Genomic DNA, 13,854 nt, shown 5'->3' on the forward strand with positions numbered 1-13,854 from the left:
CCCCCCTTCTAGGAAAAGGGGGGAAAATCCATTTGCCTGGAGCAGATGCTCCGGGTGGGAATGAGCTGCCTGTGCTTGTCCTGGCCTGAGGCAGTGACAGCTCCTTTCCTCCTCCTTTCCTCCTCCTTTCCTCCTCCTTTCCTCCTCCTTTCCTCCTCCTTTCCTCCTCCTTTCCTCCTCCTTTCCTCCTCCTTTCCTCCTCCTTTCCTCCTCCTTTCCTCCTCCTTTCCTCCTCCTTTCCTCCTCCTTTCCTCCTCCTTTCCTCCTCCTTTCCTCCTCCTTTCCTCCTCCTTTCACTCCTCCTTTCCTCCTCCTTTCCTCCTCCCTTTCCTCCTCTTTTCCTCCCTCTCCTTCTTCCCCCTCCCTCCCATCCCGCAGCAGACACCGGCTCCGAGAGGGAATCCCGCCGGAGGAATCCCAGGAAGGTTTTCGAGCTGGATTTCGAGGAGGACGTCGACTTCGAGCCCCATTTCCGTAAGACCAAGGTGCTGCAGGGTCGCTGCCCTTCCTGCTCTCCCCTTTTCCCACAGCAGCCTGGAATTCCCTGGATTTTGGCTGCTCCAGCTGGGTGTCCTGGCTGGACCCTGCCCCTTTCCAGACAAATTCCAAGCACTCCTTGTTTTTGCATGGAAAGCTGATGGAGCTTCCCATTTTTCCATTCCCAGGCATCCACAACTCTGGCCAAATCCATCCTGGAGAGCCAGAACGTCCGGAGCACCACGCTCCCTGCCGACTTCCACTACGACCCCCAAGAACATGGCACAGCTCTTCCTCAAACCCACGGTCAGGGTGAGAGAGCCTTCCCTAAAAGAATTCCAGGGGATCATTCCAGGCACAAAACCTCTCCTCACCAAGCTCCGGGAGCGTCCTGGGATGTTCCTGAGGGCTGGGGCCGTGCTGGTGTCACCATGGAGCATCCTGGAAAAAAGGGGGGGAAAAAGGGGGATGAGGGAACAAGGCCTCGCCTTTTTTCCAGGAATATCTTGGAATGTTTTCCCTGCCCTGTCCCACAGCTCAGCCAGAGCTCGGAGCCGGTGGGGACCTTGGATAGCGAGGCCGGGATTGGGGACTACGACTACAACAACCCCAGCGACACCTGCAACTTCTGCCCGCCGCGCTGCAGGTACAGCCCAGGAGGGCCTTTATCCCTCCCATGCTCTTCCCTGTGCTTGATCCGTGCTGGGAATAACGTGGGAATTCCGAATCCGCGGCCAGAGAATTCCCGAGGAAAGGAATTGGAGCCGCAGATCCTCCCGAAGCTGCGGGGTCTGCAAACCCTGCTGGCATCTGCTCCAAACCCCATCCAGCCTGGCCTGGGACATTCCCAGGGGTGGGTTTGGCAGAATTCCATCCCAGCCTTTTCCATGCCCTAAAGGAGGAGGAAATTCCATCCCTCTCCTCAGCTCCTCCCAGCTCCCATCGGGAGTTGATTCCTCCTGGAGTTTCCCTTCCCTGCTGCCTCCAGGTGGGATTGGGACAAATCCCGCTGGTCCCACAGTGGCAGGAGAGCCCTCTGGGAATTCCTGAGCCAGGTTGGGAATTCCTGAGCCCTCTGGGAATTCCTGTGTGTCCCTGGATCCCAGAATCCCAGGCTGGGATGGAAGGGACCTTGAATCCCATCTCATCCCATCCTTTCCGTGGACACCTCCCACTATCCCAGGCTGCTCCAGCCTGGCCTGGGACACTCCCAGGAATGGAAAAGCTTTGGGAACAGATCCCTACACCTGCCTGGGGCCAGCGGGGAGGGGCTGGATGAGCCCCCAATCCCATGGGGATAACCTCAGTTCCATGGGGATAACCCCCAATCCCATGGGGATAACCCCCAATCCCATGGGGATAACCCCAATCCCATGGGGATAACCTCAGTTCCATTGGGATAACCCCCAATCCATGGAGATAACCTCAGTTCCATTGGGATAACCCCCAATCCCATGGGGATAACCTCAGTTCCATTGGGATAACCCCCAATCCCATGGGGATAACCTCAGTTCCATTGGGATAACCTCAGTTCCATTGGGATAACCCCCAATCCCATGGGGATAACCCCCAATCCATGGGGATAACCTCAGTTCCATTGGGATAACCCCCAATCCCATGGGGATAACCCCCAATCCATGGGGATAACCTCAGTTCCATTGGGATAACCCCCAATCCCATGGGGATAACCCCCAATCCATGGGGATAACCTCAGTTCCATTGGGATAACCCCCAATCCCATGGGGATAACCCCAATCCCATGGGGATAACCTCCATTCCATTGGGATAACCCCAATCCCGTGGGGATAACCTCAGTTCCATGAGGATAACCTCAATTCCATTGGGATAACCTCCATTCCATTGGGATAACCCCCAATCCATGGGGATAACCTCAGTTCCATTGGGATAACCCCCAATCCCATGGGGATAACCTCCATTCCATTGGGATAACTCCAATCCCATGGGGATAACCTCAGTTCCATTGGGATAACCCCAATCCCATGGGGATAACCTCCATTCCATTGGGATAACTCCAATCCCATGGGGATAACCTCAGTTCCATTGGGATAACCCCCAATCCATGGGGATAACCTCAGTTCCATTGGGATAACCCCAATCCCATGGGGATAACCTCCATTCCATTGGGATAACCCCCAATCCCATGGGTTAACCCCCAATCCATGGGGATAACCTCAGTTCCATGGGGATAACCTCCATTCCACTGGGATAACCCCAATCCCACGGGAAGCTGGGTGGGAATTCCCACCCTCCGGAGCGGCTCCTGCTGCCTCTGGCTCCTCCAGGTGACCCCAGGTGTCCCCTCCGTGTCCCCTCCCAGGACCCCGACAGCGACGACGACCCCGATCCCGCGGAATTCCAGGGCGAGGCCGGGGAGTTCAACCTCACCGCTCATCCCGAGGCTCCGGAGCGCACCGGGATCAACGGGGGTCGTCACCGGGATCGTCAACGGGGGTCGTCAACGGTCGGGGACATCACCCACCTACGGAGAGCTGACCCTCATCGCTGAGCCCCAGAAGGTCTGGGACTGGGATTGGGACTGGGACTGGAAACTGGTCATTGGAACTGGGAATTCTTCACTGGGACTGGGAATTCCTCGCTGGAACGGGGAGCTACTCATTGGAACTGGGAGCTACTGGGCTGGGAGCTACTGGGCTGGGAGCTGCTCCCTGGCGCTGGGAATGCCTCCCTGGCACTGGAAATTCCTCCCTTGCACTGGGAACTCCTCTCTGGCACTGGGAATTGCTCCCTGGCACTGGGAATTCCTCTCTGGCACTGGGAATTGCTCCCTGGCACTGGGAATTCCTCTCTGGCACTGGGAGCTCCTCCCTGGGCAGGGCTGGAGCAAAAACCTCTCAGCACCTCCAGGGGTTAAAAATCCCGGGAGCTCCCTCCCCACCCCCGGAGCCTCTGGATCGGCATTCTCAGAGGAACAATTCCCGGGTTAAACACCGGGACTGTTGCAGCGCTCCTGTCACTGCCATGGAAAATCGGGAATGATCCTGAAGGCGATCCCGGATTCTTCCCTCAGATCAATAGGATCGCCATCCAGTACGCCAGGACCGCCAAGAAGATGGACATGAGGAGGCTGAAGAGGAACATGTGGGAGCTGCTGACGGGAGCGGGGGAAGAGGTGAGAAATTCCTGCAGGGAATTCTGCAGCCCTTCCTTCCCTCCCCGGCTGGACAGGCTGCAGGGGTTTTCCTTGGAATGCCGGGGAGCGGAGCTGGGCTCTGCAGTGCCGGGATTTTCCCAAACAGGTGGGAGGAGCCGGGGAAGAGCCGGACACGGCGGCGGTGGCCGGAGAGAAGGTCCTGAGTGACGTCACCAAGGAGCTGCTCCACAGGTTTGGGATGGGGATGGGACAGGGAAAATCCCAGGGAAGCTGTGCTCACATCCAGCTTGGCAAAGCCGAGGAGCTGAGCTTTGCTCTGGGATTCCCGGGGCTCCGATCCTGATCCCGCTTTTCCACAGGCTCCCCCCTGCCATGGCCACCAACCCTCTCCGTGCCCTTGGCCTTCGTGTGCCTGCTGCATCTGGCCAACGAGAAGGTGAGAGCAGGGAGCCATTCCCGTCAGTGCCGGATATTCCATGGAATACAGCTCAGGGAACGGGAATGGCAGCACCTGGAGCATTCCCAGCTGTGCCTCCCCGTCCTCGGGGCTGTCCCAGAGCTGTGAGCATTCCAGGCTCGGAGAAAGGAGCAGAATCCCAGAATCCCTGAGGCTGGAAAAGCTCTCCAAGGTCACAGATTCCAACCTGTGCCCGATCCCCACCTTGGCACCGAGTGCCACATCCAGGAATTCCATTGGGATTCCTTTCCAAGAATGGCAACTCCAAACCTCCCCCTGGGCAGCCCCTTCCGACCTTTTCCACGGGGGTTTCCATGGAAAAATTTCCCTTTCCATGGGGAAATTCCTGCTGCTGTCCCGTGTTCCTGGGAGGAGCCCCCAGCCAGTGGCAGGAGGGGCTGGGCTCCATCCGAAGCCTCATCCTGGGGATTTATTCCTTCTGCCTCTGCCCGACTCAGCTTTTCCCTGCCATTCCCAGAACCTGAAGCTGCAGAGCACGGAGGACCTGTCGGATATCCTGGTGCAACAGGGAGACTGATCCGGCTCTGGAGCAGCCCTGGGATGATCCCAGGCCGGAGCTCGGGCGTTCCCGGCGGGCTGGCCTCGCTCCGCACTCCTGCAGGGGCAGATGCTTCCCCTCTGCCGAGAAATCCCGAAATCCCGCTGCTCCCTGCGCCTCGGGAAGACCTGGAAGTCAGGCTGGGGATGTCCTGGCTGGACAGAGGGAGCGGCTCAGCACTTCCAGCTGGGATCCAGCAGCTCTTCCCTGGGATTGGGCTGTGCCATTCCTGCGTCTCACTGTGAACCTCCTGCAGCGAGGGCTCCTCTGTGTCCCAAAGTTTCCTGTCTGTGTCCCAGACTTTTCTCTGTGTCCTAAAATTTCCTTCCTGTCCCAAACTTTCTTCTCTGTGTCCCAAAAGGCTTCTCCAGGTGTCCTTCCCTGTCTGTAATTCCCAGGTTTTGGACTGACTGTTACTCCTGGCTCCCATTCCCTGGAATTATTCCCTCTTTTTGTACTGTTTAAGGATAATAAAACAGCTGTGGACTTTGTACGGGGGCCTTGAAGGAGTCCTCGGAATCAGGGAGAGGTCAAAGTGACCCCAGAGTGGGGGTGGGGGGCAGCTCCCTAAAAAAAGGGAATCCAGGGGTCAGAGCCTGGAGCAGCAGCCGGGAATGGGAATCCAGGAGCCGAATTCTGGGAGCAGGAGCAGCCGGAGATCCCGGGAACTTCAGGGGGCTGGGGCAGGATTGGATCCGGGATTTTGGGGCAGGATTGGATCCGGGTCTCCAGGTCGGGATTGGGGGCGGGATCGGATCTGGGAACGGGTCGGGAATGGCTGCGCGGGCACCGAACCGGAGCCGCTCGCGCCCGCCCAGCCCAGCCCAGCCCCGGCGGGATCCGGGACGGGACAAAGGGGCCGTGCCCCGCCCCGAGGGGCTGAGCCCGCACCCCGCAGGGGCTGCTCGGGGCCACGGGCGCCTGTCCGGGTGCGCGTCCCCCTGGATTTGCGCATCCTGCCCGGGATCGGCAGCGCCGGGCTCGTGGCCGGGCTCCGATGGCTCCTGTGGGTGCTGGGACGCCCCGGCTGAGCTCGTTAAGCCTCATTAGTGCCCCGCTAATGAGCTCTCCGTGGAAGGACCCTCAGGGCCGGGCTGGGGGGGGGCAGTGCCACCGCCCTGGCAGAGGCTCGAGGTGAGCGCAGCCCCCAGACCCCCTCCCCGGGGGCACCCAGAGCCCCCAGCACCCCTCGATCGGGGCGGTTTTACCTCCCGGACCCCCCGTGCCCGCCGCGGCTGCCTCGGCCCCGGGGACTCTCCCCGGGCGCAGTTTCCCGGTGATTACGTGGTTAATTACGGGGTAATTAAACCCAGGGAGGTGTTTGACGGCTTCATAGCCCGAGTTCCGAGCGCCGGGCTGGAGCTGGGGTTCCCCGCCCCGCCCCGATGGCCTCGAGCCCCGGAGGGGGAGAGAATTCCAACCTCAGAGCCCCCCCAGACCCCCGAGACAACGACCCCGTCCCTGCGTCCCCGCGGGACGCGGGGGCTGCCAGGGCCGGTCCCCGGCAGCTTCGAGCTGGTTCTCCCTCCTTCTCCTTTTCCATTTCACTTTCCTTCATCTCCTCCTCCTTTTCCATCTTTTCCCTCCATCTCCTCCCTCTCCTTTCCCTTTGCCTCCTTCCCCTTTTTTAATTTCCTTCTCCTTTCCCTTCTTTTCCTTTTCCTCCTTCTCTTTTTGTTCCTTCTTCTCTTCCATCTTCTTTTCCTTCTCCTCCTTCCCATTCCCTTTTCTTCCTTCTCCTTTTCCATTCCCCTTCCTTCAGTTCCTTCTCTGCTTCCTCTTCTTCCCTCTCCTCTTCCTCATTCTTTTCTCCTTTCTCCTTTCCCTTTCCTTCCGCTCCTTTTCCTTCCCCTTCTCTGCTTCCTCCCATTCCCTCTCCTCCTTTTCCTGCTCCTTTTTTCCAGCAGCAGCAACTCTGGGCTTCCTCCCCCGACAATTTTCAGTGCCCCCTCTCACCGCCCCACATCTCCCAACCCCAACAATTCCCCTTTTCCTCCAGGATTAAACCCTAAACACCCCCTGGAGGAGGAGCTTTCCCTGGAGTTCCCGTTGGAGCGGAGTCCAGCGGGGGCTGAGTCCCACCCAGGGGTGCTCAACTGCCCCCGGGACCCTGAAACCTGATCTATTCCTAAAATCCCATTTCTTCCTGAATTCCCGTCCATCCCAGAGCCGATGGAGCGTCCCGGAAGGCTGGACCGGCTGCAAGGGGAAACTGAGGCAGGGCCCCCGCGTCCCGCAGCCCCGGACATCCCAACCCGAACGAAAACGGGGAGTCGGGAATAAAAACCCGAGCGGGGCTTTTTGCTGTTTGTTTTCCCCGTTCTCGTTAAATCCCGGTTTTATCGCCGAGAGGGCGAGAGCCTTCCTGGAAAGGGGGGGGGGGGGGGTTCAGTGTCACCCGCGGCTCCTTCACCCCCTTCCTACCCCGGGGTGGGGGGGGGGACAGGAGCCGAATGCCCCACACGACTTCCCCCCGCTTCTGCTTTCTCGGCTTTTTGGCCCAAAATGAGTCACCGGGGGATTTTTTTTTTTTTTTTTTCTCATTTTTTCGGGACCTCTTTCACCAGTCGGAACGGAGGGGAGGGGGATTCTCGGGGGGGCTGCTCAGGGGTTGAGCCCCCTCCCGTCCCCAGCGTGTGAGAGGCCCCGGTGCCGTAGGACTGGGATTCCCGGTCCAGGGACAAGGGGCAGCATCCCTGGAAGCGGCCGGGGACCCCACGAAGGGGAGCAGGACCACGACCCCAGAGCCTCCTGCGCTGTCCCCCAACCTCGGAGTGGCTCCGGCCGCGCCGCCCGCCGGGGAGGGGGGGGCTTGGGGCCTGGAAAGTCCGGCCCAGTCATTCGGGGGAGGGGGGAGAACCCCCAAAAGCGCGTCCGTTCCGGTAAGGAAAGAGTTAATGGCTCGGCAAGCCCCCGCTCAGCCTCGCACACGCCACTTCCCCGAGCGGGGGTGACTCATCCCGGTCCCGCTCCCGCTCCGCGACACCCGCGCGCTGCTCCGGCCGCCCCGGAGCCCGGCCCGAGCCTCCGCCGGTGAGTACCGGGGGTCCCGCGGGGCCGGGGGGGTCCCGCCGCCCGCCCCGAGCCGCGCGTCCCCCCGCGCCCGCCCCATCCCGAGCGGGGACCGGCCGGGAAAGCGCAAATCCCGAACCCACCGAGAACCGGGGCGCGCCCCGACCCCCGCGGGGGGACCCTCGGCTGCGGCCGCCCCCGCCGGCCCCCAGCCCCTTTCGAGCCCCTCGCGGTGATGTCAGGGGTGATTTTCCCTGTGCCAGCGGCGCGGGATGGGGAAGGGATGACTTCAGCCCATTACTCAGCCGCCGTCATGGCTTGGCAGCGCTCCCGCGCTATTCCGGGCCGTGACGCTCCAGCCCCGGGAATTTGGGCCTAAACGGGCGGAATTTGGCTGAGCGGGGTGATTTGGGCAGCGAGAAGGAGCCCCGAGCACGCTGCGGGGTCCGCGGGCTTGAGGAGCGGGACGGGATTTGGGACGAGTTTGAGCCCGCGCCGGGAAAGCGCCGCCGCCGAAGGGCCGGTAATTATTGTTATTGTAATTATTGTTATTATCTCATTAAACGTGTAATTAGAGCCCGGGTGCCGTCCCCAGCCCCCCGAATCCCCGGCACCGGCCGCGCTCCGGGGGGACGGGGGTTGTTGCCACCGGCGGCGGTTGTTCAGCCCCAAATCGGCCGCGTTTCGCCCCAAAAGCCCCGCGCCCCCCCCCCCCCCTCAACGCCGGCGGTTTCCTGCGCCCGGGGAGCGCTGCCAGAAAGGGGAGGAAATCGCGTCAGCGGTGCCGGGAACCGAACCGGGGCCGGCGGAGTCACCGCGGGGGGCGGGACACGGGGGTGACAGCGGTGACCTGCACACTCAGGTGTGCGGCACCTGCGCCCGCTGCCCGCGCGTGCGGCGCCCGGAGCTGATAAACGCCTGCGCGCGGGGGGCACCCTGGACCCGCAGGCACAGGTGTGACCCCTCACCTGCTGCACGCACCTGTGGGGGGGGGTGTACGCGACACCTGCGCCCGCCGCACACCTGTGTGCGTGTCACCCGGAGCTGATAAACACCTCTGCGTGTGCGTGTGACACCTGCGCCCGCCGCACACCTGTGCGCGCGTGGCACCTGGCCCTGCGCGCGCACGCACCCACGCGTGTGCCCGCCGCACTTGGGGGCGGGCACAGGGACACCCCCCCCCCTGCGCTCACCTGTGCTCAGGTGTGCTCACCTGCAGCCGCGCGCACGCCGCACCTTCAGGACTACAACTCCCAGCGCGCCCCGCGCGGGGGAGGAGACAGACAGCGCGGCCGTCCAATAGGAGAAGGGGGCGTGTTCGCGCCAGCCAATGGGCAGCGAGGAGGCGTGTCGGCCCCGCCCCGAGGGCGCGCCCCGCGGTCACGTGGCGCGGGCGCGGCCGGGGCGGGACCGGGGAGCACCGGAGGGGCTCGGGTGGGACCGGGGGGGGCTGGGAAGGAGCCGGGGACCCCCTCAGCCCGCGCCGAACTTTCCTCAGGTTCGCATCGCCGGTTTTCGCCGTTTTCCCCGGGGTTTTTCCTCAAAAAAAGTGGGGGGGGGGGGGGAGGAGATTTGAGGGACACCGAGCCCGAAATGTCGGGGGGAAGGGGGGAGGCGCGGATGGAGCAGCTTCAGGCCCTCGGCCGATTTCGGTGCCTGACGGGCAGCGCCGTGGCCCGAATCATCCCGATTTACCCTTAATTTTAGGAGAGCAGCAACAATTTGGGATCTCACCCTCGCCGCTTTTTTTTTTCCCTTTCAGGACCCTTCCTAAACTCAAAGCCAGCGACTCCTCCCCCATGGAGAACAACCAAGCGCCGCAAGCAGAGCCCCAAGAACCCACCCGCACCACCAAACCCGCCGTGAGTGCACCCCGGAATCTTTGGGGGGGGCGGGGGGTGCTGAACGCCCCAAAATTCGGGGGGAGGGAGGAGGGCGAGCAGCGCTTCTGCCGCCGGCGAAAGGAAGGATGAGGCAGAGAAATGTGAAATTCCCAGCGTTGGGTGGGGGGTGAGGTGGGGAATGGACCCAAAATGGCATTTTGGGGGGGTCCCGTAGAAATAGAAGGATTTTTTTATGATGAATTTTTTATGCTCGTGAGGAAACGGGGTTTGGTTTTTGTGGCGCTGGAGCTTTTCCCTCCCTCCAGCAGCTTTTTATTTCACCCAAAAGAGAAAAGAAAAGAAAGCTTTGAACTCTTTCAGCGTTAAAATCCGGCGTCTGTCACAAGCCGCGGAATGAATAGAAAGAAGAATCACCAAAAAAAAAAAAAAAAAAAAAAAAAAAAAAGCCCGAAAGACTAAAAAAAAAATAAAATAAAAAATAAAAGGACGGACTTGGGAGCCGAGCAGCTTCTTTGCCCAAAAATAGCAACAAGTTTTATAACTCCGGAAAATGTAGAACAAACAAACGAGGAACATTTTTAGCTGAGAAAGGCGGCGGCGGCGGCGCGGGGGGGGGCTGAATTTCTGCCCGTCTGTTTTCCTGGAAGCCGTTCCTCGTGTTCTCGCCCGGATCCAGCGCTTTGACCAACTTGGCCAGCGGCCCGGGCTGCCGGGGAACGAGCCCGGAGCGCCTCGAAACGCCTCCGGGCTGCGAGGGGAGGGGGTGGAGGGGCCGCTGCTCCGCCTCGGCTTCCCCCAAAAGCTCAGCCCCGTGTCCCGCAGGACGCGCCGGGGGCCGAGGATGGCGCCGAGAGGGACAAGGCGGCGGGAGAAGCTGAGGACAAGGAGGACGAGAAGGAAAAGGAGGAGGAGGAAGCTTTCCTCGTCAGCCTCTACAAGTTCATGAAGGACCGGCACACGCCCCATCGAGAGGATCCCGCACCTCGGCTTCAAGCAGAGTATGTCCGTCCCCCCCCCCCCCATCGCCCGGCCCCGGCGACAAGGGCCAGCGGGTGGTGGCCGTGCAGAGGTCCCGTGTCCTCCTGACCCTCAGCGTGTCCCCTTTATTCCCAGTTAACCTCTGGAAGATCTACAAAGCCGTGGAAAAGCTGGGAGCCTACGAGCTGGTGAGTGGCGTCCGTGGGTGCCCAGGGCGTTCCTTGGACATCGGGAAGTCCCCTGGACATCACGGCTGGACATCAAGGACCGAGGTGTCCCTTGGGTGCCAGGGTGTCCTTGGGTGCCAGGATGTTTCCTGGTTGTCCCCCCTGGGCATCGGGAAGTCCCGTGGACATCATAGCTGGACATTAGGACCCAGTCCCCTGGGTGCCGAGGTGTCCCTTGGGTGCCAGAGTGTCCCTGGGATGTCCCCCGGAGTTCCAGGGTGTCCCTTGGGTGCCAGGATGTTTCCTGGGTGTCCCCCCCCCTGGGCATCGGGTAGTCCCGTGGACATCAGGGCTGGACATCAGGGTGTCCCCGGGATGTCCCCGGGGTGCCGGGCTCACCCCCTCCCTCCCGCTGCAGGTGACGGGGCGCCGGCTCTGGAAGAACGTCTACGACGAGCTCGGGGCAGCCCCGGCAGCACCAGCGCGGCCACCTGCACCCGGCGCCACTACGAGAGGTGGGCACGGGGCCGGGGCGGGGGGGTCCGTCCCGCTGCGTGCCTCAGTTTCCCCTCGCGGTGCGGCGCTCACCCGCGCTCCCCGCTCGCTCCGCAGGCTCGTCCTTCCCTACGTGCGGCACCTCAAGGGCGAGGAGGACAAGCCGCTGCCCCCCAGCAAACCCCGCAAGCAGTACAAGGTCTCCAAGGACGACCGGAGCAAGAGGGCCAGGAAGGAGAAGGGGCGCGAGCAGGTGCGCGGCCCCTCCGGAGGGGTTGGGAGCAGCCGCGGAGCCCCCCCGGCCGCGCCGCGTCCGGCCCTCGCTGGGAAGAGCGGGGAGGGACGGAGCCGGCCGGGAACAGAGAGCCGGGGCTGTGAGGGCAGCCAGAGGTGGGCGGGGAGCCAGGAGCCCCACCCCGGGATGCGGCACCCACACCCCCGACCCCTCTGCTTGCAGGTGGCTCCGGACAAGGGGAAGCCGGAGGCGGCCGCCGGCGCGGAGGACGCGCCGGAGCGGAGCCGGGCCACCGACGGCTGCTCCAGCCCGGCCATCGCGGCCATCCCGGCCCCCAGCCCCTCGGGGGGCTATCCCAGCCCCTGCCGGACGCACAGCGAAACCTACAAGCGCCTTTTCTCCAGCTTCTACTCTAAAGGGAACCATCCCATCATGTCCCCCGCTGGCCAAGAAGAAGCTGCTGGCGCAGGTGAGCAAGGCCGAGTCCTTGCACTGCCACAAACGCCACTGCCCCGAGGGCCGGCGGGCACCGAGCGACACCGGCCCCCGAGCCGCCCCCGGCCGGTCACCGGCCCTCGCCTCGCTGAGCAGAGGAGCCCGGAGCCGGCGGGAGCTCCGGACAGAGCTCCGAGCGTCGGGAGCGAGGCGGGCCCGGCCCCCAGCGCTTCCCCGGGAGGCAGAGACAGCCAGGGCTGCCCGCGGGCCGAGGACGGGGCTCCGGCGCCCGCCGTCTTCACCGGCTACTTCCACGCCTACCGCAGCGAGGGGCTGCAGCCCGGCTGCCCCCCGCTCTGGGGGTACTTCTCCAACCTGAAGGATTTTTTGGAGCCGCCTTCCGCCTTCCCGGCGCGGCCCGAGGAGCCCGAGCAGCCCCAAGAGCTGCGGAGCAAAGCGGGGCCGCCGTGGGACGGCCGGGGAGCCGCTGTCCAGGCCTGCTGGGTGCCCCCCGGGGCCGCCTTCGGCCCCGCCGCGCCCCGGGCCAGGCACGGCCGCGACGAGGAGGAGGAGGAGGATGAGGAAGAGGAGGAGGATGAGGAGGAGGAGGAGGAAGAGCCCTTCGGCCCCATCGCCAAGTCCGCGCTGTGTCCCCCTTGGCCAAGGAGGGCAGGGACAGGGGGCCCCGCTCGCCGGGGGGCCACCAAGGGCTGGCCAAACCCAAGGCCGTGGTGGCCACTGCCGGCTTCGCCGCGCCGCTGCCCGCCGGACGCTTTCAAGGGAGCCGCGCTGCACTTCCCGGGCAGCTTCGGGAACCCCTTGGAGCACCTCAAAACCCAGGGCGTGCCCGTGGCCCCGGCGCTCTCCGTTAACCCCTTCGTGATCCCGGCTTTCCCCAGCCCTTTGGTGGTGGCCTCCACGCAGCCCTCGGAGCTGTGCCGGCCGCTGCCACGGGCGCCGGGCGCTTCGCGGCCTCCTACGGGAGTTCGCGGCTGTACCCGGCGGCTCCGTGGCACGGCCAGCGCTCGTACAGCTCCCCGCACGTCCCGGCCTTCCCGCACCACGCCAAGCCCTAGCGCTGCCACCCTCCGCGGGTCCCTGCGGAGGAGGGAGCGGCCGGCGGGACGCGGCTGGGAGGGGACAATCCGGACTGGGTGGTTTTTACTGCTGAGCTCAGAGCTGTTCGTACCCGGCGCTGTTGTTCCGGCGGGGGCTCCGTTGCCGGAGTTCTCGGTATTTTCTATATATCCACACACACGTCGATAAAAAAAAAAAAAAAAAGGGGAGCAAACGCAGTGCTGGAGGTTTCTGTTCGTGCCGAGGCGCAGCTGGGGGATGGTTGTTCCCATCCCGCCGTGGCTGGGGTTCTCAGGGACTCCCTGGGCCACCCCCCCACCCGAATTTGGGGGTTGTGTCGCCTCCAGCTGGGGCTCCATAGGTTTCCAGGAGCCTGGAAAGGGGAATAAACCTGCCTGGCTGGTCCCGACCTGGCAGCGTTTGGGGGTGTCCTTGATTTCTGGGATCAGGGCAGGGTTTGGGGGATCCTCTCGCTAAACACGGAGCACCAGGGCTGAGAACTCGTCCCGTGGGGAAGGAGGAGCTTTTCCACATCAGTTTTGGGGGCAATCGCAGCCGTGTCCAGGTGGGAACCAGCCCAGCAACAGCTCCAGGTGCTTTTTGCCTCCAGGTGCTTTTGATTCCAGGTGCTTTTTGCCTCCAGGAGCTCCACTTGAGCTGTTGCAGATGCTCGTAAGGCTCTGTGGGAGCTGCAGGACTCGCTTTCCTCCTCCCCATCCGCAGGGACAGCGGGAAGGGCACTGGGACGGTGGCACATCCTTGTCCCCAGGATCGTGACGGCTTCGGGGGGAGAAGGAGCCGTGAATCAGCGTGGATCCATGGAAAGGCCAAGTTTGGGGACAGAAACTGCCGGATACGGCCCCAGGCAGCGCTGAGCACTCCGGGATGGTGGGAGACTCAAATCCCTCCTGGATCCTCCATGGGATCGGCTGCACCCCAAGAGCTTCTCTGAGACCCCACGGAGCCCTCTGAGAGCGAGGACGAG

At 63.1% G+C, this 13,854-nt stretch overlaps 3 protein-coding genes across 3 annotated transcripts in view; 2 read left to right on the forward strand and 1 right to left on the reverse strand.

Annotated features, from left to right (window-relative positions):
• NCAPH (non-SMC condensin I complex subunit H) overlaps window positions 1-4,693 on the forward strand; it is a 21,866-nt gene extending 17,173 nt beyond the window's left edge. Inside the window, 7 exon segments of the mRNA XM_048290148.1 lie at window positions 2,816-2,970; window positions 2,972-3,014; window positions 3,527-3,628; window positions 3,756-3,841; window positions 3,970-3,994; window positions 3,996-4,046; window positions 4,546-4,693. Coding sequence (XP_048146105.1) covers window positions 2,816-2,970; window positions 2,972-3,014; window positions 3,527-3,628; window positions 3,756-3,841; window positions 3,970-3,994; window positions 3,996-4,046; window positions 4,546-4,605 — 522 coding nt within the window. The 3' untranslated portion in view covers window positions 4,606-4,693.
• KANSL3 (KAT8 regulatory NSL complex subunit 3) overlaps window positions 770-13,854 on the reverse strand; it is a 42,222-nt gene continuing 29,137 nt past the window's right edge. Inside the window, exon 21 of the mRNA XM_048290140.1 lies at window positions 770-918. Within this exon, the coding sequence (XP_048146097.1) occupies window positions 904-918 (15 nt within the window). The 3' untranslated portion in view covers window positions 770-903. The remainder of the gene's footprint in view (window positions 919-13,854) is intronic.
• Window positions 7,451-13,278, forward strand: ARID5A (AT-rich interaction domain 5A). The gene is given in 13 exon segments (XM_048290149.1): window positions 7,451-7,659; window positions 9,401-9,500; window positions 10,305-10,442; window positions 10,444-10,480; window positions 10,596-10,648; window positions 11,046-11,085; window positions 11,088-11,142; window positions 11,240-11,375; window positions 11,580-11,795; window positions 11,797-11,890; window positions 11,893-12,358; window positions 12,409-12,552; window positions 12,554-13,278. Coding segments are annotated over 12 exon segments (1,947 nt in total). The 5' UTR covers window positions 7,451-7,659; window positions 9,401-9,437; the 3' UTR covers window positions 13,059-13,278.

The sequence above is a fragment of the Corvus hawaiiensis genome, chromosome 36, assembly GCF_020740725.1.
Source record: "Corvus hawaiiensis isolate bCorHaw1 chromosome 36, bCorHaw1.pri.cur, whole genome shotgun sequence".
Lineage (NCBI taxonomy): Eukaryota > Metazoa > Chordata > Aves > Passeriformes > Corvidae > Corvus > Corvus hawaiiensis.